The sequence below is a fragment of the Myotis lucifugus genome, unplaced genomic scaffold (genome assembly GCF_000147115.1).
Source record: "Myotis lucifugus unplaced genomic scaffold, Myoluc2.0 scaffold_2621, whole genome shotgun sequence".
NCBI classification, from domain to species: Eukaryota; Metazoa; Chordata; class Mammalia; order Chiroptera; family Vespertilionidae; genus Myotis; species Myotis lucifugus.
The window spans coordinates 1-21,261 of record NW_005873669.1 but is presented as its reverse complement, the minus strand read 5'-3'; the positions used below and the strand labels follow the sequence as shown (position 1 = coordinate 21,261).

At 68.8% G+C, this 21,261-nt stretch overlaps 1 protein-coding gene across 1 annotated transcript; it reads left to right on the top strand.

Annotated features, from left to right (window-relative positions):
• Positions 1-133: 133 nt before the first annotated feature.
• INTS1 (integrator complex subunit 1) lies at positions 134-20,021 on the top strand (the record flags this gene model as incomplete). Its single annotated transcript, XM_006108541.3, has 39 exons — positions 134-282; positions 393-534; positions 1,356-1,532; positions 2,066-2,174; positions 2,365-2,485; positions 2,911-2,988; positions 3,508-3,665; positions 3,944-4,040; positions 4,732-4,823; positions 5,011-5,071; positions 5,724-5,921; positions 6,123-6,252; positions 6,450-6,629; positions 6,708-6,857; positions 7,221-7,511; positions 8,109-8,276; positions 8,353-8,464; positions 8,839-9,000; positions 9,452-9,598; positions 9,872-9,970; positions 10,159-10,283; positions 11,114-11,368; positions 11,720-11,879; positions 12,159-12,299; positions 12,560-12,731; positions 12,807-12,930; positions 13,544-13,674; positions 14,217-14,304; positions 14,399-14,610; positions 14,715-14,838; positions 15,836-15,969; positions 16,255-16,447; positions 16,882-17,009; positions 17,155-17,267; positions 17,954-18,067; positions 18,720-18,790; positions 19,202-19,293; positions 19,414-19,523; positions 19,606-20,021. Coding segments are annotated over 39 exons (5,424 nt in total), but the record flags the coding sequence as incomplete, so codon positions are not given.
• Positions 20,022-21,261: the final 1,240 nt, after the last annotated feature.

Genomic DNA, 21,261 nt, shown 5'->3' with positions numbered 1-21,261 from the left:
AAAGGAATTTAGCTGATGCGGAAAAGAAGCTAGAAAAGTTTCACATAACCTCAATGTGAGAGCAAGACCCAGGGCCGCCTAATGGGCCCGGCCTGAGGCGAGCCTCGGGGCTGGTGGTGACTCGGACTCACAGCAGCTGACGCGGCCGGCCCAGGACCTGCGGATGTCCATGTGCATGAACTGCACCACGCACGGCAACGAGGACATGGACGTCATCTCCCACCTGATCAAGATCCGCCTCAAGCCCAAGGTTCTCCTCAACCACAACATGCTCTGCATCAGGTGACCGGGGCGGGAGGGCGGCCGGGGCGGGAGGGCGGCCGGGGCGGGAGGGGGCCCGGGGCAGCCCGGCTCGCGCTCACCCGCCGCCCATCTGCTCGGCCCGTGTCCAGGGAGCTGCTGAACGCGCACAAGGACAACCTGGGCACCACCATCAAGTTCGTGATTTTCAACGAGCTGTCCAACGCCCGGAACCCGAACAACATGCAGATCCTGTACACGGTGCTGCAGCACAGCGCGGAGCTGGCCCCCAAGGTAGGGCGGCCGCTGTACGGTCCTGTGCCTCCGCCTGGGACCCCACTGCCGGGTTGGAGAGGGCGCTGGCCTCATCGCCGAGCCAGGTGGTCTAACCAAAAGCCGCGGTGTGGCGCCCAGTGCGTGGGAGAACGCTCGAAGGGGTGGCGGGCCGTGCCCAGGGAACTGGGGAGCACTGGAGTCTGTCTGACTCGCACTCAGCTCCAAAGGGTCCCTCAGGGGGTCCCTTCGGCTCCTGGGACTGGCCCTGGGCCCAGCACTGAGTCTCGGGGTTCAGGGGTCCCCTTCTGAAGGAGACCTGAGAACAGCACTCCTGTGACCAACGTGCCAGGTTGTTAAACCACTTGGTTGTGTGTGAAATATCACGTGGACACTGCCAGACGTCACGGCTGCCCTCTCTCCTGTAGCCGGTGTGTCAGGAGAGGTGGGGGGCCAGGGGTCTGCTTGGAGTTGGTGTGGGGCTGAGCCGGCTGCTCAGCCCGAGGGCTTGGGTGCCCCGCAGCCCGTGTCTGCTGAGTCATCTGTCCCCTCACTTAGCGAGGACCGGCTCCCACAGGGCAGCTGCCGGCGGGGGGCGCTATGATGCAGCGCTGCTCTCGAGCCCGGCTGTGCAGTGCGCAGGCTCCCCCGCGGCCTGGGATCGGGCGGGGTGGGTCCACGCTGGGCGTGACTGCGCATTAGCACGCCCTGTGGTGCTTTGGAAAAACAGGCAGGCACCGTGTCCTGGAAGAGCTGGGGGCTCTGGCAGGGCCGAGCCAGGCCCTGGGAGCAGGCCTGGGGCGCGGGCGCTGGTGCTGAGCTCCCTGCTGGTCTCTCCCCAGTTCCTGGCGATGGTGTTCCAGGACCTGCTGACCAACAAGGACGACTACCTGCGGGCCTCGCGGGCCCTGCTGCGGGAGATCATCAAGCAGACCAAGCACGAGATCAACTTCCAGGCCTTCTGCCTGGGGCTCATGCAGGAGCGCAAGGAGCCGCAGTACCTGGACATGGAGTTCAAGGTGGGCGCTCACGCTCGCGGCCTCTCGTGCCGTTTGTATGCACTCAGCTACACAGTGCCCACGTGTGCAGCGGCCAGTCCCAGGGGGCAGCGGGGCTCCATCCTGTGAGGACCAGGGAGGGGCTGGCCAGGGGACCCCTCTGGGCTGGGTGTGGAGGTGGGGACAGATGGGAGCTGGAGGGCCGGGGAGCCAGGGGATGGGGACTGCGCGGACTGGGTCTGCTCTGGGTGGGATTTAGAGTGAGCGGCGGGGTGGAGGGAGGTGATGCTGAAACGCAGGGATTGGGGCCGGGTGTGGAGGACGTCAGATGCCGCGCAGGCCGTGTGGTGCACGCTTCTCCGGGCAGGCGCTTGTCCAGCCCTATTGGCTGCATCTCCCTCCCACAGGCTCTTGGTCTCTCGACCTCCTCCCGCCTGGCCCTCTCCTGGGGCGGGCCTTCCCAGCGCCGTGTGGGCCGGGGTCCTGTCCAGCGGCCTGTGTGCTCGGCCGGGTGCGGCCTGGGTGTAAGCCGCTGTGCGGGGCTGTGCTTGCAGGAGCGGTTCGTGGTGCACATCACAGACGTGCTGGCCGTGTCCATGATGCTGGGCATCACGGCCCAGGTGAAGGAGGCCGGCGTCGCCTGGGACAAGGGCGAGAAGAAGAGTAAGGATCGGCCAGGCTTGACTGTCGGGGTCCCGGTCGGAGACAGCGGGGCGCCGGGGTGCTCCTGGGGCTCCGGCCGTGCCCCAGCGCCCAGGCCTCCCTCCCTGTGCCAGCCTGACCTGGACCCTGGGAGGCGTTGGCGGCCGTGAGCTGCGTGCAGGCGCCTCGGTGACCTGCGTGTCCCTTTCAGACCTCGAGGTGCTGCGCTCCTTCCAGAACCAGATCGCCGCCATCCAGAGGGACGCGGTCTGGTGGCTGCACACCGTCGTCCCTTCCATCAGCAAGATGGCCCCCAAGGACTACGTGCACTGGTGCGGCCTGGGGCCGTGCTGCCCCGCTGGCACCGGGAGGGACAGGGCTGGCCACACAGGAGCCTGTCTGTCCCCTTGGATGTGGCCACTGGCTGACACGAGCCTCAGGAGCCAGTGGGCAGCAGCAGCCCCTCATGCTGCTGACACGTGGTCACCCTGTGCTGTGACCTCGGGCAGACGTTCCGGACGGGGCGGAGGTGGGGTCCCGTCTGCCCGGGGTTGGGGCATGTACACACCCCCTGTCACCTGCCAGCCCGCACGCCTTGTCGGGGCTGCTTGTCGGGGTTGCTGCCGGCTCTCGGGAAGGCGTGGGGCGTCGCAGGCCTTAGGAAATAGCCGCCCCTCAGAGACGTGCCCGCCTTGGAGCTGACGGGCGGCTGGCGAGGGCCCTGGGCACCACCTGACGCTCTGCCTCCTCCCCGCAGCCTCCACAAGGTGCTCTTCACAGAGCAGCCGGAGACCTACTACAAGTGGGACAACTGGCCGCCCGAGAGCGACCGCAAGTGAGTGTGTGGGCCGGTGGGTGGGTGGGCGGGGTCTGCTCCAGGACGAGTCCACGCATCCCTGCCCCCTGCCGCCGCCTCCTGTGCCACCTTTTCTCCCAGAGATGGAGCTCCGCCAGGGGCTCCCATCTCCACCCCTGATAGCTCCCGAACAGCCGCCCTCCTTCCAAACCGCTGCGCACGCGTCCTTCCCCCCGGGCAGTCCCGCTCTGCCTCCCCCGAGCCCAGCGCCCCCGCCCCGTGCACCCCCCCTCAGTCCCTGCTGCTGGTGCAGCTCACTCCGCACACTCCCCCCGTCCATTTGGGGGTCGCAGGCTCTGCTGGCCGCCCCTCGCTCTGAGCCCCCAAAGGGCCGGCACCTTCTCACGCTCCTCCCTGGGAGGCCAGGCCGTGTCCACAGAGGCCTCAGGAACAAGTGGCCGGGAGAGGGGGTGGTGGCCCCTTTGGCACCTGGCACTGGGGTCACCTGCCAGTCTGGCTGGCCCCCCCGAGCCCAGCCTCTCCCTGCTCCCCCCACAGCTTCTTCCTCCGCCTGTGCTCCGAGGTGCCCATCCTGGAGGACACGCTCATGCGCATCCTGGTCATCGGGCTGTCCCGCGAGCTCCCGCTTGGCCCCGCGGACGCCATGGAGCTTGCTGACCACCTGGTGAAGCGAGCTGCGGCCGTGCAGGCGGACGGTAAGGGTCCCTCGGGGCTTGTCCTGGCCCAGTTGGCGCCGGCCGCCCGCCACGGGCTCTCACTCGGGTGTGCTCCCCCTGCCCGCTGTGCTGCCACCCCCAGCAGTCCTGCCTGCTCGCTAGGCCAGCTCAGGCGCCACCCAGTGAAGGCTTGCCTCAGTTTCCCCAGGGCGGCTCCTCCTGGTGCCCGTCAGTCCTCCCTCCATCCCACCTTCTGGGGAGCAGGCCCGTCTTCTTGCTCCTGGTGCCGCGGCCTGACCCTGGGCCTTGCTTTTCAGACGTGGAAGTGCTGAAGGTGGAGCGGGTCCAGCTGCTCGACGCCGTCCTGAACCTGTGCACCTACCACCACCCCGAGAACATCCAGCTGCCCCCGGGGTAGGCCTGGGCGCGCCTGGTCCCGATCCCCTCGCTCTGCCCTGATGCTCCCTCCCTCCCCCAGGGGCTGAAGCCAGCCCACTGGAGTCCGAGGCGCTTTCCCGCTGGGGCGCGGGGGCCCTGTTCTCCTTCGGGTCTCGGGCTCGCCCTGTGTTGTCACACGCACGCTTTGTCTCTGGACAGCGCCGCTCTGTCCCGCAGCCCTGTGTGAGAGCCCACGTGTGTTCCCTCGTCTGAAGTTCGTGAGTCACACCGGCTGGGCAACCGTCGCCACCCCTGAAATTTAGAACCTCCCCCAGAGACAGTGAGGCACAGGCCCGGGCTGCGAAATTTATTTATTTATTTATTTATAATTTTATTGATTTCAGAGAGAAAGGGAGAGGGGGAGAGAGAGAGAGAGAGAGAAACATTAATGATGAGAATCATTGATCGGCTGCCTCCTGCACACCCCACACTGGGGATCGAGCCCGCAACCTGGGCATGTGCCCTTGACCGGCATTGAACCTGGGACCCTTCAGTCCGCAGGCCGATGCTCTATTCACTGAGCAAACCGGCCAGGCCCGGGCTGTGAACTTGAAAGCAGTTGCCGAGCTGGTCAGTCCCTGACGCGTGCGGAAGCCGCCTGGCCTGGACCGAAGCTCGTCGCTGACGCGTGCGGCTGAGGCTGGCTGTCGACGCCCTTGTGTTTCAGGTATCAGCCTCCCAACCTCGCCATCTCCACCCTCTACTGGAAGGCCTGGCCCCTCCTGCTGGTTGTCGCCGCGTTCAACCCGGAGAACATCGGTGAGCCCTCGGCCGCACGGCGCATCCTGGCTGGGCGGTGGCGGCTCTTCCTTTGGGCGTCTGGCTTGTCAGGACCTGGGGGAGCTGGCTGGGCTCTGGATCACGGGCTGGGAAGGGGACCCCGGTGCTGGTGGTGGCTAAGTGGGGTGCTGTGTCCGGCTGCCACCTGCTGTCTCCTTGCCCTCAGGTCTGGCCGCCTGGGAGGAGTACCCCACGCTGAAGATGCTCATGGAGATGGTGATGACCAAGTACGCTGGCTCGCCCGCGGCTGACGGACCCTGAGGGGCGGCCGTCTGTGCCGGGAGGCGGAGCGCAGACCGAGCTGCGCTGGGGTCCCTGTTCCTTGTGGGCTCGTTTCTGAATCTCCATCTCCAGAGCTTTACTCCCTCCTCCTGGCTGCAGGGTGGGGGCAGGCACTGAGGCTGCAGGGTTGGCCTGGGGGCACGCGTGTCGGGTCAGGCAGAGGGTGGTGTGACGTAGGACAGAACGGAGAGGAATGGGGGGGCCGGACCGGGTGAGGCCGACGGAGCCAAGGTGGTTTGTCAGGAGCAGGTGTGAAAGCTGCTGGGGCCGACAGGTGACCCGCCTCTATGCACGGCAGGCCCGGCTCAGCCTGAGCGCCTCGCTCGCTCCTCAGTGAGCCCAGAAAGCGGCGCTGTGTGCGCACGTGTGCGGCTCTGCGTGTGGCCCAGGCTGGGGACACGGCTCCGTGCACACCTCGGGCTGTTGTGTGGAGGGCGAGCGGGTAGCCAGGCCTGCGCTCCAGAGAACACGGGGCTCCCGTATGGACGTCTGACTTGGATTGCGGGGCTCCCTGTGGGGCCTGACGGCTGAAGCTGGGCACCAGGCAGGGGCCCTGAGCGCCTCGATGCCTGGTGACCGCTCCCCTTCTGGCCTCAGCAACTACTCCTACCCGCCGTGCACCCTGACGGACGAGGAGACCCGCACCGAGATGCTGAACCGCGAGCTGCAGACCTCCCAGCGGGAGAAGCAGGAGATCCTGGCCTTTGAGGGGCACCTGGCAGCCGCCTCCACCAAGCAGACCATCACCGAGAACAGCAGCCTCCTCCTGTCGCAGCTCACCAGCCTCGACCCCCAGTACGAGCTGCGCTGAGTCCCCGCCCTCGGCTCTTACTGAGCCTGGATGGGGGTGGCGGGGGGAGTCGCCCTGAGACGGCGTGGCCTGGGGAGGCTGAGAGCGGCAGGGCTGGGGGGAGGGAGCCTCGGGGCAGCAGGCGTCCTGGCCCCACCTCTGCTGCCCGGCGGCTGTGTGTGACCGGCCTCTCACGTCACTCACAGGGGGCCCCCTCGGAGGCCGCCCCCTCACATCCTGGACCAAGTGAAAAGCCTCAACCAGTCCCTGCGCCTCGGGCACCTGCTGTGTCGGAGCCGAAACCCAGACTTCCTGCTCAACATCATCCAGAGGCAGGCGAGTGCGGGTGGGGCGGGCGGACGGGCCCTGCCGGGCTGCCGCACCCCAGCCCTGGTGAGCCCATGCCAGGCAGGGCCGGACAGGACTGCGTGCACGGCAGCAGGGACAGGGCCTGTGGCGTGGGCACGGGCGAGGGGCGGGGGAGGGGATGAGGACGGCCAGAAGCTGAAGGAGCTGCATCCCGGCCCCTGCAGGCCTCCTCGCAGTCCATGCCCTGGCTGGCTGACCTGGTGCAGGCCAGCGAGGGCTCCCTGGACGTGCTGCCCGTGCAGTGCCTGTGCGAGTTCCTGCTGCACGACGCTGCTGATGACGCCGCCTCCGGGGAGGAGGAGGAGGAGGGCGGGAGCAAGGAACAGAAGGCCAAGAAGCGGCAGGTGGGTGCTGGCCCCGCCCCCGTCCCCCTCTTGCCCCCCTCCCTCCCGGCCCACCCTGAGGTCCCCTTGTCCCCGCAGAGGCAACAGAAGCAGCAGCAGCTACTGGGCCGCCTGCAGGACCTGCTGCTGGGCCCCAAGGCGGACGAGCAGACCACGTGCGAGGTGCTGGACTACTTCCTGCGGCGCCTCGGCTCCTCACAGGTGGCCTCCCGGGTGCTGGCCATGAAGGTGAGGGCAGCCGCCCGCTGTCCTGTGCGCGCTACCCCGCAGGCGGCTCCTCCCAGCCGGTGGCCGTGCCCACCAGGTCTCCTGCCTGGTTCTCACAGGAGGGCTGTGCGGGTGACACCCCAGACCCGCCTCTGCCCTCTCCCTGTGTCCCTCCCGGGCAGCTGGGAGCCTGGCGTGCGTGTCTCCGGGCCGCTGAACACGTGCTTGTGCTGCTGTCTCCACTGGGGCAGCTCTAACAGGACGCAGCCCGTCCGTGGCAGCCTGCGTGGCCCTGGGCTTCAGGGGCCTGTTCGTCCCCCCACGGCCCGTCGGGGTGCCCTGCGGAGGCGTGGTGGAGGCCCGCTGACCCCCGTCTGCTTGCAGGGCCTGTCCCTGGTGCTGTCGGAGGGCAGCCTGCGTGACCGGGACGGGGAGGAGAAGGAGCCCCCGGCGGAGGAGGACTCGGGGGACGCGGAGACGCTGCAGGGCTACCAGTGGCTGCTGCGCGACCTGCCCCGGCTGCCCCTGTTCCACAGCGTCAGCGCCTCCACCGCCCTGGCGCTGCAGCAGGCCGTGCACATGGAGACCGACCCGCAGACGGTCAGCGCCTACCTGGTCTACCTGTCCCAGCACACGCCCGTGGAGGAGCAGGGCCCGCACAGCGACCTGGCGCTGGTGAGGGGCTCGGTTCCACGCGGGACCTTCGTTCAGAGCTGGCAGCGGGGGCGGGGAACCGGGCCACTTGCTGCCTGACGAGCCGCCATGGCCCCAGGCCTGGCTGCCCTGTTGCTCTGGGCCGTGCTGGCTGCTCTGGGTGCTGCTGGGAGGGCCCACGTCTGTCCTCGTTTCCGTGGATCTGCTTTCCCAGGGGCTGGCGGCAGCTCTGGGACCCAGTGGGCTCCTGCGAGCGAGCCCGCGATGAGGGCCTCACGGAGAGCACGGTCCCCTGTGGGGCGGGGCCTTTGCCGGGGTCCAGCACACGGTGCACGGCCTCCCCTGTGGGTCCTGAGGTCACACTCCTGTCGCTCGTGGGATGGTGTCCGCGGACCCTCTCCACGCTGGCTGGGTGGCTCTTGTCAGGGCTGTGTCCCCTCCAGGGAGTGCCGGGCCCCTGCCCTTCTCCTCCCAGCCCTGTTGGCACCTCTTGTCCGTGTGTCTGAGAGGCCCTGTGCCCAGCTCCCCTCCCCTGCCGTGGGCGCCATGCTGAGCGTGGTGTGGTGTCACGGGCAGCTGGCTGCCGTGAGAGGAGCCGCTGACGGCTTGCTCCCCCAGGACGTGGCCCGGCTCATCGTGGAGCGCTCCACCATCATGTCCCACCTCTTCTCCAAGCGCTCCTGCAGCACCGAGTCGGACGCCGTGCTGGCCGCGCTGCTCTCCATCTTCTCCCGCTATGTCCGGCGCATGCGCAAGAGCAAGGAGGGGGAGGAGGTGTACAGCTGGGTAAGGCAGGTAGCCGCCCCCCTGGAGCCCGCCCGCTCCCAGAGCCCACCCGACCTCACGACTCCTCTCCCTGCAGTCGGAGTCGCAGGACCAGGTCTTCCTTCGCTGGAGCAGCGGGGAGACGGCCACCATGCACATCCTGGTGGTGCACGCCATGGTCATCTTGCTGACGCTGGGGCCGCTCCGCGGTCAGCAGCCTGTGGGAAAGCGGGGGGGGGGGGGGTACACAGCAGCACCCACACGGTCGGACCACAGATGGACAGGCCGTGACTCCTCACTGCCCGGCCACACTGGCCTGTGGTTATGTGATGCCCATGGGCAGTGCCCGGGTGGCTTCCTGTGCTCGCGCCCCTTCTCCCGGCCCAGCAAGAAAACGGGGTTTCACGAAGGACAAGTCCACTTTCAGCTGATTCTCCGCGATCCCCCAGAGCCTAGACTTTCCCGGACAAGACGAGGAAGCACCCGCTTCCCCCGCCTGGGCTCCCCCCGCTGGCCTCAGTGTGCGGGGCCGGGGCTCCTCGGCCGAGCCGTGTCTGCTGCTGACCCTGTTGTCTCTCCCCAGCGGGTGACGAGGAGTTCCAGGCCCTGCTGGACATCTGGTTCCCCGAGAAGAAGCCCCTGCCCACGGCCTTCCTGGTGGACACGTCCGAGGAGGCGCTGCTGCTGCCCGACTGGCTGAAGCTGCGCATGATCCGCTCTGAGGTCCCGCGGCTGGTGGACGCAGGTATGGCCTGGGCTGGGCTGGGCGGGGGCGGGGGAGGGGAGGCTCCGCAGAGAGCCTGTCCTGAGCCCTCACCTCAGGAGTGAGAGGGAGGCATGGCGTGAGCCGTCTGTGGGGACAAGGACCCAGCCACCCGGGACTTAGAGGGGAAGGAAGGCAGGGCTGCTCCTGGTGCTGGAAGATGTCCCGTTGGGCGGTGCAGGCAGGGCTGGGCGCAGGAAGCAGCTTAGGGAGTGGTGGCTGCCTGGGCGGATGGGAGGATGTGCTTGAAGGAGCCTGGACCCCTGGGAGGCTCGGGAGCCACGGGGGGTTGTGGGGAGCTCAGAGCCAAGAGGCCAGAAGCCACGGGGCTGGCACACAGCCGTGGAGCGAGCGTGGGACCCGGCGGCACCTGGAGCTGCCTTCGGGGCGGGAGAACCGGCCCCGGGTGCTGGCTGAGTGCGTGTGGCCTCAGCCCTGCAGGACCTGGAGCCCCAGCAGCTGCTGCTGTTCGTGCAGTCCTTCGGCATCCCCGTGTCCAGCATGAGCAAGCTCCTGCAGCACCTGGACCAGGCCGTGGCCCACGACCCCCAGACCCTGGAGCAGAACATCATGGACAAGAGTAAGGACTGGGTCTCCGTGCTGGCCAGTCAGTGTCCGGGACCTGGCAGTCAGCCCGGGGCTTGGGATCTGAGGGGGCGGGGGGAGGGGGGCTGTAGCTCCGAGCAGGAGTAGAGGCTGGGGTTGTCAGGAGAGGCCAGGCCGTCCCTGTCCATCGAGCCAGCCGGGCATCAGCACACCCTTGGGTGGGGTGCCCAGCACTCCTGCTCCTGCTGGCGGGCCCAGGGGGGCCCAGCTCCGCCCGTGGTGTTTACTCCCAGCTGCTGCTTCACAGATTACATGGCTCACCTGGTGGAGGTGCAGCACGAGCGAGGAGCGTCCGGAGGCCAGACGTTCCACTCCCTGCTCACGGCCTCCCTGCCCCCGAGGCGAGGTACCAGCCCAGCCCAGACCCAGGGGAAATGGTGGCTGCTAGCCAGCGTCTGGGCTCCTGTACCCGGCCCCGCACGGCCCACACGTCTGCTCTCCTCTCGGGTGGGGCCCTGGGGAGGCGGGCCCTGTTGGCGGGGTCCCGGTTGAGATTGGCGGGGACTCTGAGCCGACGCCTCCCTCTTCCTGCAGACAGTGCCGAGGCGCCAAAACCCAAAAGCAGCCCGGAGCCGCCTCCGGGCCAGGGCAGGATCCGGGCCATGACTCAGGTGCGGGTGCTCGGCCCCGAGGACGACCTGGCCAGCATGTTCCTGCAGGTGCGGCCACACTGCCGGGCCTCAGAGCCGGCGTCCCAGCTGTCCCTCTCCTCCTCCTGCCCGGGAGTGCTTGACCCTGAGACTCGCTGACCCTCCCGGTGCCCCCGTGTCTTCCCCCAGAACAGCAGGCTCAGAACAGGCCCGCCTCTGGGTGGTTGTAAGACGCGTTCGGTGTGGAGAACGGCCCAGAGGTGCCATGGCTCCCACCACCGCCCAGCAGCAGTGGCCGGCCTCTGGCCTGGCTCCAGCGGGCACCTGCCCTCGTGTGTCCGACGAGCCTGCATGTCACAGGCGTGGCCGTGCGTGTGCCTTTGCGTCCTTATTGAGAAGGGGCTCAGTGCGACACACTGTGTCCAGAGTGTGTTTTGGCGATTTCTGGTGCATTCAGTGTGCAGCCTGCCTCTGGCTGACTGTAGGCCCCGTGCCCCGTTCTCTGCCCCGCCCTCCCTCCTGCGTCCCCGCTTTCCCTCTTCCTGACACACGTGCACATGAGCCCCGTGGTGGTGGTCCTGTGTCCGTGTGTGTTCCCTCCACGTGCAGCCATGTTTACCAGGCGCAGGACCACCTTTCTACTCGCACGCTCGCACTCTCCCTGCACCTCCCGCCGGGGAGGCCACCCTGTGGATGGAGGGCCGAGGTGGCCGTGTGCTCGCTGTGCTCTCGCTCCTGAGCTGGGGTCCCCACGCAGGCCCTGGCCCTCCCTGGACAGAGAGCCTTGCAGGGACCGGCCTCTGGCCAAGAAGGGGGCGTGGTCGTGATGGGCGCAGGGTGAGGCCTGAGGGCCCCTTTCGGCCGCCTCTATGCCGACCACTGCCCTTTCCTTTGCCCAGGTATTCCCGCTGAGCCCAGGCCCACGGTGGCAGATCTCCAGCGCCCGCCCTGTGGCCCTGGCGCTGCAGCAGGCCCTGGGCCAGGAGCTGGCGCGAGTCCGCCAGGGGAGCCCTGAGGGGACGGGCGTCGCGGTGCGCCTGCTGCAGGCCATGGCCTCGCTGCTGAACTCCCCGCACGGGGGGGCCCTGGCGGTGTCCATGCAGCGGCACCACTTCCTGGCCTGCCCTCTGCTGCGCCTGCTCAGCCAGTACCAGGTGGGCGTGTCCGCGCGGGAGGGTGGGGCTGGGTGGTCGCCCTCGCTGGAAAGTGTCCAGCCGGGAGCCGAGGGGTGGTTTTCGCTGAGTGCCTCCCCCCTGGACGCACTGATTGGCCGGTCGCCGTACCTGCTCAGGTTTACGTGCGGGTGTATTTTATCGTTTGTGTCTCTGCCTGTTCCGTTCACTTAATCTCCCGCCCTTGCTGCCCCGAGTGGCCCGCAGTGGGTTCAGGGTGACGACTGAGGCCCTGGGGCACCTGGGAGCACTGTTGACAGGTGCTGTGACCATGTCCCCGGCCACAGCCTGGGCGGCCTGAGCAGCGTAGCCATGTGCCGTGTTGTCCCACAGCGCTGCATGCCCCAGGACTCTGGCTTCTCGTCGCTTTTCCTCAAAGTGCTCATGCAGATGCTGCAGTGGCTGGACAGCCCCGGCGTGGAGGCCGGGCCCCTACAGGCCCAGCTCAAGCTGTTTGCCACTCAGTACTCGGCCCAGCGCAGGATCAGCGACGGTGAGGGCGGGTGGGGTTGAGCCGTGTGCTGGTCCGTGGAGAGCGACGGCCTTGTCGGCACAGGCAGCTGTGTGCTCAGGTCTGCGTGCCGAGTGCCTGATTGGCTCCTGTGGGCGAGGCCAGGCCGTGTAGGCTAGTGCTTTGGGGGGGCTCCCAGGGAGGGAAGTGCAGGTGGGCCCCGAGGGGGTCGGCAGTTCAGGGGCTCTCGAACAGACCAGCTGACAGAGGTGGGGGTAGAGGCCACGCCGGGCCCGGGGTCACACAGGCGTGTTCCTGCAGTGCGGAGCGGGTTCCTGCACCTGGCGGAGGCCCTGGCCTTCCGTGGGGACATGGAGGTGGTCAGCTCCACCGTCCGGGCCCTCGTTGCCACCCTGAGGGCCGGGGAGAAGTGTGGTGTGGAGCCTGAGCTTATCAGCAAAGGTATGTGGGCCTGGGAGGACCCCTGGTGCCCCTGCTGCCCCCGCCGAGGCCCCCACCCAACACCGTGAGCCAGTCCCGTGGCTCCCCAGCTCTCACCCTGAGGCAGGTCCCAACTGCACCCACTGCTGGCCGGCCTGGGCTGGCAGACCGGACCCTGTTGGCACAGGATCGGGGACTGTCTTTGGAGTCAGGTGGTCTGAGGGCCACTGGCTCCATCCGAAGCTGGAATGACACACCGATCGCCTCTGTCCCTGCCACAGTCCTGCGGGGCCTGATCAGGGTGAGGTCGCCTCACCTGGAGGAGCTGTTGACGGCGCTCTTCTCGGCCGCCTCTGCCCTCCCGGCCTCCAGGCCGGTTGCGGTGGTGAGCTCCCTGCTGCTGCAGGAGGAGGAGCCGCTGGCCGCGGGGCAGCAGGACACCGATGGCAGCAGGTGAGCCTGCGCTGCGGGGGCAGGTCTGATGGGCAGCTCCGAGGGTGTCACTGAGCCCCCCTCCCCTCCCTGCAGCCTGGAGGCCGTGCGGCTGGGGCCTTGCTCGGGGCTCCTGGTGGACTGGCTGGAGACGCTGGACCCCGAGGTGATCGGCAGCTGCCCCGACCTGCAGCAGAGGCTGCTGTTCTCCCGGAGCAAGGTGGGCTGCGCGGCGAGGACCGGCACCAGGGCCCTGGCCACTCCGGGCGCTGCTTCTGCTCGCAGAGTCCGGGGCCCAGTTCTCATCCACGTTCCCTCCAAGCCCGTCACCGACCGGCCAGATCTGGTTGCTGGCACTCAGCTGGGAGGGTCGGTGCTTGTGGGCCCAGGTGCTCGCAGAGGGGACTGGGCGGTGCCACGGCTGACAGACAGGAGCGAAGCGCCGCTGTGGGGACGGGTCCTCTGAGCGGGGGTGTCGGGCCCTGCAGGGAGGGGTGGCCTCCGTGTGCCCGCCTGTCCGCAGAGGGCGCTGGAAAGCAGAGCGGACCTGGGAGGGGCTCCGAGCACTGCTCACTCGGGCTGCGCCCACTGTGGTAAGTGTGAGCTGCTCGGCGCCCCGGGCTGACCCGGAGCAACCGCCAGGCCGCGAGCGGGCGAGGTTGTTCTGATGTTTCCCTCATGTGTCCCCGTCTCCGAGGAGTCGGTTCAGCTCAGCACACCTGTCGTCTGCAGAGGGGCTGCCGGCCGGGTGCGTGGGCGGCCACTGCTGCCTCCTGGGCATGGCCCTTCCTCCGCTCCTCAGGCAGGGCCCACCAGGCTTCCTTCCTCCCCAGGGCAAAGGCCAGCCTGGCCCCCAGGTGCCCTCTTTCCGGCCCTACCTCCTGGCCCTCCTCACGCACCAGTCCAATTGGTCCACGCTGCACCAGTGCATCCGCGTCCTGCTGGGCAAGAACCGGGAGCACAGGTGAGCCCCTCCCCCCACCTGCCAGGGGCCGCGGGGACGCGGCTCCGAGGCTCGGGCATCCGACCCAGCACCTCCCCTCCTCCTTCCTCCGGGCCCTGCAGCTCTCGCCCAGCCCTGGCTGCACCACTGCCCCAGGCAGGGGCCCCGTCAGTGGGCATCGCCTCCTGGGGTACAGAGCACGCTGGCCCAGTGTCCCTGTTGCATGTGACCACCAGGGCAGGCAGCCAGGCCCGGAGCAGCCCACTCTCCCCAGGTCACGTCCACGGCTGTCATCACACTGCCACGTGGGCACCAAATGACCCTCTGTGGCTGGCAAGTCCGGGGGTGGGCAGGGCCAGCGTGGGGCAGGGAGAGGTCAGGCAGGATGGGCCGCCCATGTCCCCTAACCGCTGATCTGGGCCCTTCATGAGGAGCCCCTGGGAGGGTGGTGGCCGAACCGTGTCCTCCCAGGGAGCCTGTTTCCTCCGTCTGCCCCTGCCTTGCTTTCCGTCTGTGCCCAGAAACGGACGGCCTCACGCTTCTGGGGCTCCTTGCTCCCCCAGGTTTGACCCCTCGGCCTCCCTGGACTTCCTCTGGGCTTGCATCCACGTGCCTCGGATCTGGCAGGGAAGGGACCAGCGCACCCCTCAGGCAGGTCATGGGGAGCACCCGCCTGCGGGCTGGGGTGACACGCGTGCGAGCCCATTGGTCCGCCCGGGGCTGGCTGACGGGGTGCCCGTTGCAGAAGCGGCGGGAGGAGCTGGCGCTGCAGGTCCAGGCCCCCGAGCTCCTGGGCCTGGTGGAGCTGATCCTGGCCGAGGCCGAGACCAGGAGCCAGGACGGCGACCTCCTTCAGGCCCGGCTGCCCCTGCTGCTCAGCTGCTGCCGTGGGGACGACGACAGCATCAGGAAGGTGACGGCGCACCTGACTGGCTGCATCCAGCAGTGGGGTGACAGGTGAGGGTGTCCCTGCGCTGATGGGAGCGCCACAGGGTGAGCCGGGCTCGGCTCTGGCAGCAGGGGGCGCCCTGGCCCTCACCCCCCCTTACCCCCGTCCCCAGCCTGCCAGGCCAGCGCTGCCAGGACCTGCTTGTGCAGCTCTACCTGCAGCGGCCAGAGCTCCGCGTGCACGCGCCCGAGGTCCTGCTGCGCAGCGTGGGCGCCACCGCCAGCAGCATCTGCAAGGTGAGCCGCCGCCCTGCTCGCTGCGCCTGCTGCTTCTGAGGTGGCACGCCAACGGGACACGGACACGTCTCCTCAGATTTGAGAACGAAGCAGGAAGCCGGTGCGAAGCGGGTCGTGTCTGGGCAGCCTGTGCCTGCGACCGTGTGGAGGTGCTTGGGTGTGGCTTTTCTCCTTAGAAGTCCTCGGTGTGGAGCAGAGACCCGTCTTCCTGCGTCCCCGTCCTTCCTCAGTGAGGGGCCCCGGCCCAGGGCGTGTGGCGCGGGTGGTGAGGTTTGACGTGTTCCCCGAGACGGCGCACAGCCAGCAAGCGTGCCCTCGCCCGGGCGCCCTCTGCCTCTCCCCGTCACCTCGTCACCTCCGCTCTCCCCGCGTTAGCTGCGCTTTCTGTGGACAGACTCGGTGCGCCCTCTGGGCGGCTCCTGTCACTCCGTGTAGTTCCTTTGAGACCCACGCAGGCCACAGCTGCATGGGTGGTGCGTTTCTTCGTGGTTGCGTGGCTTCTGCCGTGGGCCAGGCCCACCTGCTTGTTGTCGCCTCTGGTGGGCCCTGAGGGGCACCTGCCTCCACTCCTCCTGGGGGCGGGGCCTCCGCACCGGGCCTGGCGCGGGAGGAGTTGCTGTCTTCTGACCACTCTCCTCCTGTTCTGTGCACGTCTCTAACGCTCCACGCACAGCGTAGGCTTCCCCCGCTCGCCAGGTCGTTTTGGCAGAAGTGAGAGCTTTTGTTCTGTGGAAAGGGGTTGACTGAAGTGTGTGTGTGTGTGTGCGCGCACGCTTGTCTAGAAACCTTGGCTGGGGCTTGCCGACCTGCAGGGACGCTGGGGGAAGGAAGGCTTCCCTGGTCACTGCTGGCCTGCCCGGTCCTGGAGGACAGGGACCTTGGCCCCCGGACCCCGCACGCCCCGTGGTGCCCTGTGGCAGCTCCTTCAGGGGCACAGGCTCTGGGCGGGCAGCGAGGTGTGCAGGCAGCAGCCCAGCCTCTGACCCCTTCCTCCCAGCTGGATGTGCTCACACACCGCTTCATCACCCTCCTCGCCGACACCAGCGACTCCCGGGCGTCCGAGAGCCGCGTGGCTGACGCCAACATGGCCTGTCGGAAGCTGGCGGTGGCTCACCCCCTCCTGCTGCTCAGGTACGGCCTCCCCACTCCCGATGCCGTTTGAGAGCAGGTCTGGGCTGACAGCTGACGCGGCACGTGCACAGCCTGGCCAGGCGCTGGAGCCCAGCAGCTGGGCCTCGGCGGGAGGGCAGGGGCACCCAGACCAGGGCGCTGGCGCGTAGCACCTCCTCATTGACCTGGGGCCAGGCGCGGTGGGCCAGACCTCGGATCAGCTGGGCGTCCAGCCGACTCTGGTGGGGTCTGCCCAGTGGTGGGCGGGCGGGCGGGCGAACCACCCAGCGCGCTTCCTGCCTCCAGGCACCTGCCCATGATCGCCGCTCTCCTGCACGGCCGCACCCACCTCAACTTCCAGGAGTTCCGGCAGCAGAACCACCTGACCTTCTTCCTGCACGTGCTGGGCGTGCTGGAGCTGCTGCAGCCGCAGGTGTTCCAGAGCGAGCACCAGGGGGCGCTGTGGGACTGCCTGCGCTCCTTCATCCGCCTGCTGCTGGTGGGTGCCGCCCTGCGCCCCGCGCCCTCCTCAGCCAGCTGCCCCCACCAGTCCCCATTCCGCTCCTCCCGCTGCTCCCACCGCCCTGGCCAGGCCCTTGGGTGGGGGCTCCTGGGGACCAGCGCCTGGGAAGGCCCCCACTTCTCAGAGGTCTGGGCAAACCCCTCGTTTTTCCAAACACAACGGGGACTCAGCTGCGTCTGCACACCCGCTGTGCCTCTGCTGAGCCTGTGGCCCTGAGGTCACGGCTCCCTGTCTGCATGGAGGTCATGAAGGACGAGGCCCTTTGACCCTTCGGGAGCCTCCACCTAATGCCAGTGGCCAGAGGTGGTGGTGGCCGTGGTGCCCAGGGTCCCTGGGGAGGCCTGGGAGGCAGACGGCTGGGCGGGCGTGTTCGGCTCTGAGCTCTGCATCGCTTGGCGGCCCCTTTGCAGAACTACAGGAAGTCCTCGCGCCACCTGGCCCCCTTCCTCAACAAGTTCGTGCAGTTCACCCACAAGTACGTCACCTGCAACGCGCCGGCAGCCGCCGCCTTCCTGCAGAAGCACGCGGACGCGCTCCAGTGAGTGCCTGTGGCCGTGGGTGGCCCGGGATCCTGAGGCGGGCAGCGGCCAGGTCACAGACCTGCTGCCTCCTGGGGTCGGGGCCCTGCCCCCCCCACCCCCCACCTGGAGCCCTGTCCTCACCGTTGCCTGTGCTCTCCCCAGCGACCTGTCCTTCGACAGCAGTGACCTGGTGATGCTCAAGTCCCTCCTCGCGGGGCTGAGCCTGCCCAGCAGGGATGGCCGAGCCGACCACGGCCTGGACGAGGAGGGAGAGGGTGAGTGGGCCCAGGGTTCTGGAGAGGTTATAGGCCTGGCCACCCCAGCAGCAGCAGCAGCCCTAGACCGGCTCAGGTGTCCCTGGGCGGCGGCCCCAGTCGGGCACGTGCAGGCAGCACTGAGGGGTGCCGTGGCCCGTGCGACCCCATAGCACCCCGCCCCACCGTGGAAGCTGGCCAGGCCCCCACTGTGCTGTCTGGCCCTCACGTGTGACAGTGACACGGCCCCCACAGGCCGGGCCAGCGGTGCTCCTCACGTCCCCGACCAGCTGGTGATGGGTGAGCGTGTGACCACTGAGCCACAGGCGCTGGCCCTTTAGGGCTGCTCTCCTGTCCATCGCGGGTGTGAGTGTGGCTCTCGGCAGTCCGTGCAGCACTTAGCACAGAGCCCAGCACTCAGGTGTCTTTATTGAGCGCCTGCTGTATGCCAGGAGAGCACAGGAAGGGAGCAGCAGGTGACAGGCGCCCCCTTGGCTCCTGTTGCATACCCTGCTGAGCGCCCTGCTCCGCTGGGGGCACCTCCTGGCCCTGTGGTTCGGGGACTGCCGGGCAAGGACGACCGCTTGCACCCACGGGTCCTGCAGCCTCGATGTGGGTGTTTCCCGATCACCCCCGGGCGGCCCTGCGTAGACAGCATTCCGGGACGGCCATGTCTGCAGCCACAGGCCTGGCTTCCTGTCTTCCAGACGAGAGCTCGGCGGGCTCCCTGCCCCTGGTCAGCGTCTCCCTCTTCACCCCGCTGACCGCAGCCGAGATGGCCCCCTACATGAAGAGGCTCTCCCGAGGCCAGACCGTCGAGGGTGAGGCTGTGGCCAGGCCTAGAGCCTCCCTGCAGGGCACCCAGAAGAGCAGCCTTGCTGGCCTGGGAGGGGCGGGGCTGCTGCCTCCTGGGGGTGCAGAGGGCGCTGGAGGGAGGGCAGCCGGCTGCAGGCAAAGCAGAAGGTTGGGGAGACCCTGCAGTGGGGGGTGGGGGCGGAGGTACCGGCAAAGGGGGACTGGCGGCTGGCGGCGTCTGCAGGAGAGGAGGCCTCGGGGCCGGGGGTGGTGCTGGGAGGCCTGGGAGTGACGGGTGCCTGGGGCTGAGCTGCCACCTGGCAGGAGGGGTGGGGCGTCTGAGGAGCCTGGCATAGGTGCAGAGCCCTGGCCCTCGGGGCTGGAGAGGCTCGGGGAGGGTGTGCGCCCCTGAAAGCTCCCCGTTGGCCGGCGCCGTGGCTGGTCACTGGCCAGCGGAACGTGGGGTGCTTTCCCCCTGGGCCTTACCCAGCGCGAGGACAGTGCAGAAGGTTCCAGGAGGCGGGGGCTCAGTGATGGGCACACTGCACCCAGGGAGCCCGCAGGGCTAGGCCAGGGCCTGGGACGCTCCTGACCTCTGTCCCTGCTGGCGGGTGGCACGAGGCACTGCCGGCCGGTCCTGCTGCAGCCGCCCCCCTCGTGTGCCCCCTGCCCCCACAGATCTGCTGGAGGTTCTGGGCGACATAGACGAGATGTCCCGGCGGAGACCCGAGATCCTGGGCTTCTTCTCGGTTAGTGAGCGGGGCCTCCCGGGGGGCTGACCTGCTGCCCCACGTCGGCTCCTCCTGGGGTGTCCGCAGCTCGTGCTGTGCCTGCACCCGCAAGTCGGCACGGAGCAGCCCACGTGGGCCCTGGCGGGAAGCCCTGGGGGTGGGGGCAGCACGTGCGGGAACCCAGCCCCCGATGCCCGCGGTCGAGCCTGGACCACGGCAGGGCCACCGCTCTGCTCGGGGCTGCAACTCGCTGACGGGTCTGAGTCCCAGAGCTGGCCAGGCACCGGAGGGGCTTGGGAGCGGGGTTCCCGCTGCTGTCGTCGTCGTCGTCAGCGCACCGCTGTCAGGAGGCCGTGACCCTGGGCGCTGAGGGCTTGTGCCTGGACAGCAGGCCGCCCAGTCACACCCCGCCCCTGCCCTGCCCTGCAGACCAACCTCCAGCGGCTCATGAGCTCCGAGGAGGAGGCGTGCCGCAGCCTGGCCTTCAGCCTGGCCCTGCGCTCCATCCAGAACAACCCCAGGTGAGCCGCGTGGCGGGGGGAGGAGTGGGGGCGGGCCTGGCCGTGGGCTCTAGAGTGGAGTCTGGAGCCTGGGCCGTCGGGCGTCGAGGGGAGGTGCCCACTGAGCACATGCCTTCTCAGCATCGCGGCCGACTTCTTGCCCACGTTCATGTACTGCCTGGGCAGCCGGGACTTCGAGGTGGCGCAGACGGCCCTCCGGAACCTGCCGGAGTACACCCTGCTCTGCCAAGGTGCGTGCCGGCCCTGCCCCGCCCGCCGCCAGGCGCCGCTGCGGCCCTGCCCCTGTGGCCCACCGCAGTCCTGTCTCCCCAGAGCACGCGGCCATGCTGCTGCACCGCGCCTTCCTGGTGGGCATGTACGGCCAGGTGGACACGAGCGCCCAGATCTCCGAGGCCCTGCGGATCCTGCACATGGAGGCGGTGATGTGAGCCTGACGCCCCCCACGCGGCCTGGCCCTCGACGCGTCCACCAGGCCCCCCCAGGCCAAGCCCAGACCTCCAAGGCCTCGGTTCGCTGGCCTCCTGCTGGGGGGTGGGCGGGGCGGGGCTGACTGTCCAAGGCTGGGAGGGGCTGCACTCAGTTCATGGCCAGGGCTCTGGCCAGCAGCGCGGGAAGGGGGAGGGGGGACGGGGCCACGGGGGATGGTCTGCCGGCCTGCAGTGACTGGATTTGGCCAGTTGAGCGGAGACTGTATGAGCGGCAGGTTCGAATGAAACTTTCTGACCTCAGTGCTGGCTGCTGGGCTTGTCTCCTGAGGTGTGTGGTGTTTAGGGGTGCGGAGCCCCGCCTGTGGCCTGGCCAGCCTGCTCCCCGCGGGTGGGCATGTGGGGTGACTGGGGTCCTCTGGAGGCAGGAGGGCTCTGCCCGCTGACACAGCCTCAGCCTCTCCACTCGGGCAGCGACTGGAGAGGTGACAGTCCCTGGGCCCCCACCGAGTCCTCGGCCCGGGCTTGGCCGGCGCAGGGAGTGAGCCTGCGGGGTCCGCCGTGGCTCCGCCCTCCACACGGGACCCCGGTCAGGAGGCCGGGGCCAGCAGGCCCACCTCCAGTGTTGCTGAGGGCAGAGGCGCAGAGCAGTTCCTGTCCGTACACACGACAGGGCCTGGGGCACCCGGCGGGGGTCAGTGCCAGGTCAGCGTCCAGTGAGGCCTGGGTCCCCGGCTGCACCAGCGTCTCCGGGTCTCCCCTGCCTTCGCTGTGGGTACTGCGTCCCACCCACCCTCACCCGCAGCGGCCGAGGGTCTTCCCGGCACAGAGGCCGCCATCCTACCTCCCGTGGGCTCCCCACTAGCCGAGCACTCGGACCCCTGGCCCCGCCCAGGGCCTTCCAGGGCTCAGGCGCTGGCTCCCAGGTCCACCTGCACCCCAGGCTCCTGCTCAGCGGGGCCACTGGGGGGCGCTGTGGCTAAAGACGGGCCAGGCCCTTGGAAGCCTTGGCCGAGTGGGGCGAGACCGGACGTCCTGGCCATGCCTGGGCCCCTGGAGATGGCCCTGGGGGGACGGGACCCAGAGCCCCTGGGGACTGCAGGTGCCTCCCCAGCTGCAGGTGGCTCAGCCCCTTCCTCTCCAGGCACCCCTGCTCCCGTCCCCAGAGCCCCTGGCATGTCTGCCCGCAGGCCGCTGCCCCGACAGCGCCCCTCAGTGCCCACGTCCTCCCTGTGTCCCGAGTGGGTGGCTTCTCGGCCCCGTGGTGTTTCCCCCAGGACCTCGCTCGGGACACAGAAACCCGACGGCCACTCCTGGGGGAGAAGCTCAGCCCGGCCCGGGGAGGGCCGGCTCCAGGTCGCACAGCACAGGCGTGGAGCTGAGGGGCCCTCGTGCTGCCTGGCCTGGGTGCCGCGTGTGCGTGTGAGTGTGCATGTGCGTGTGTGTGCATGCGTGTGTCAGTGTGTGCGCGTGTGTGATGTGTTTGTGTGTTTGGGGCCTCCTGCTCAAACGGGCTCCAAGCTTGGTTGCCAGGAACTGGCCA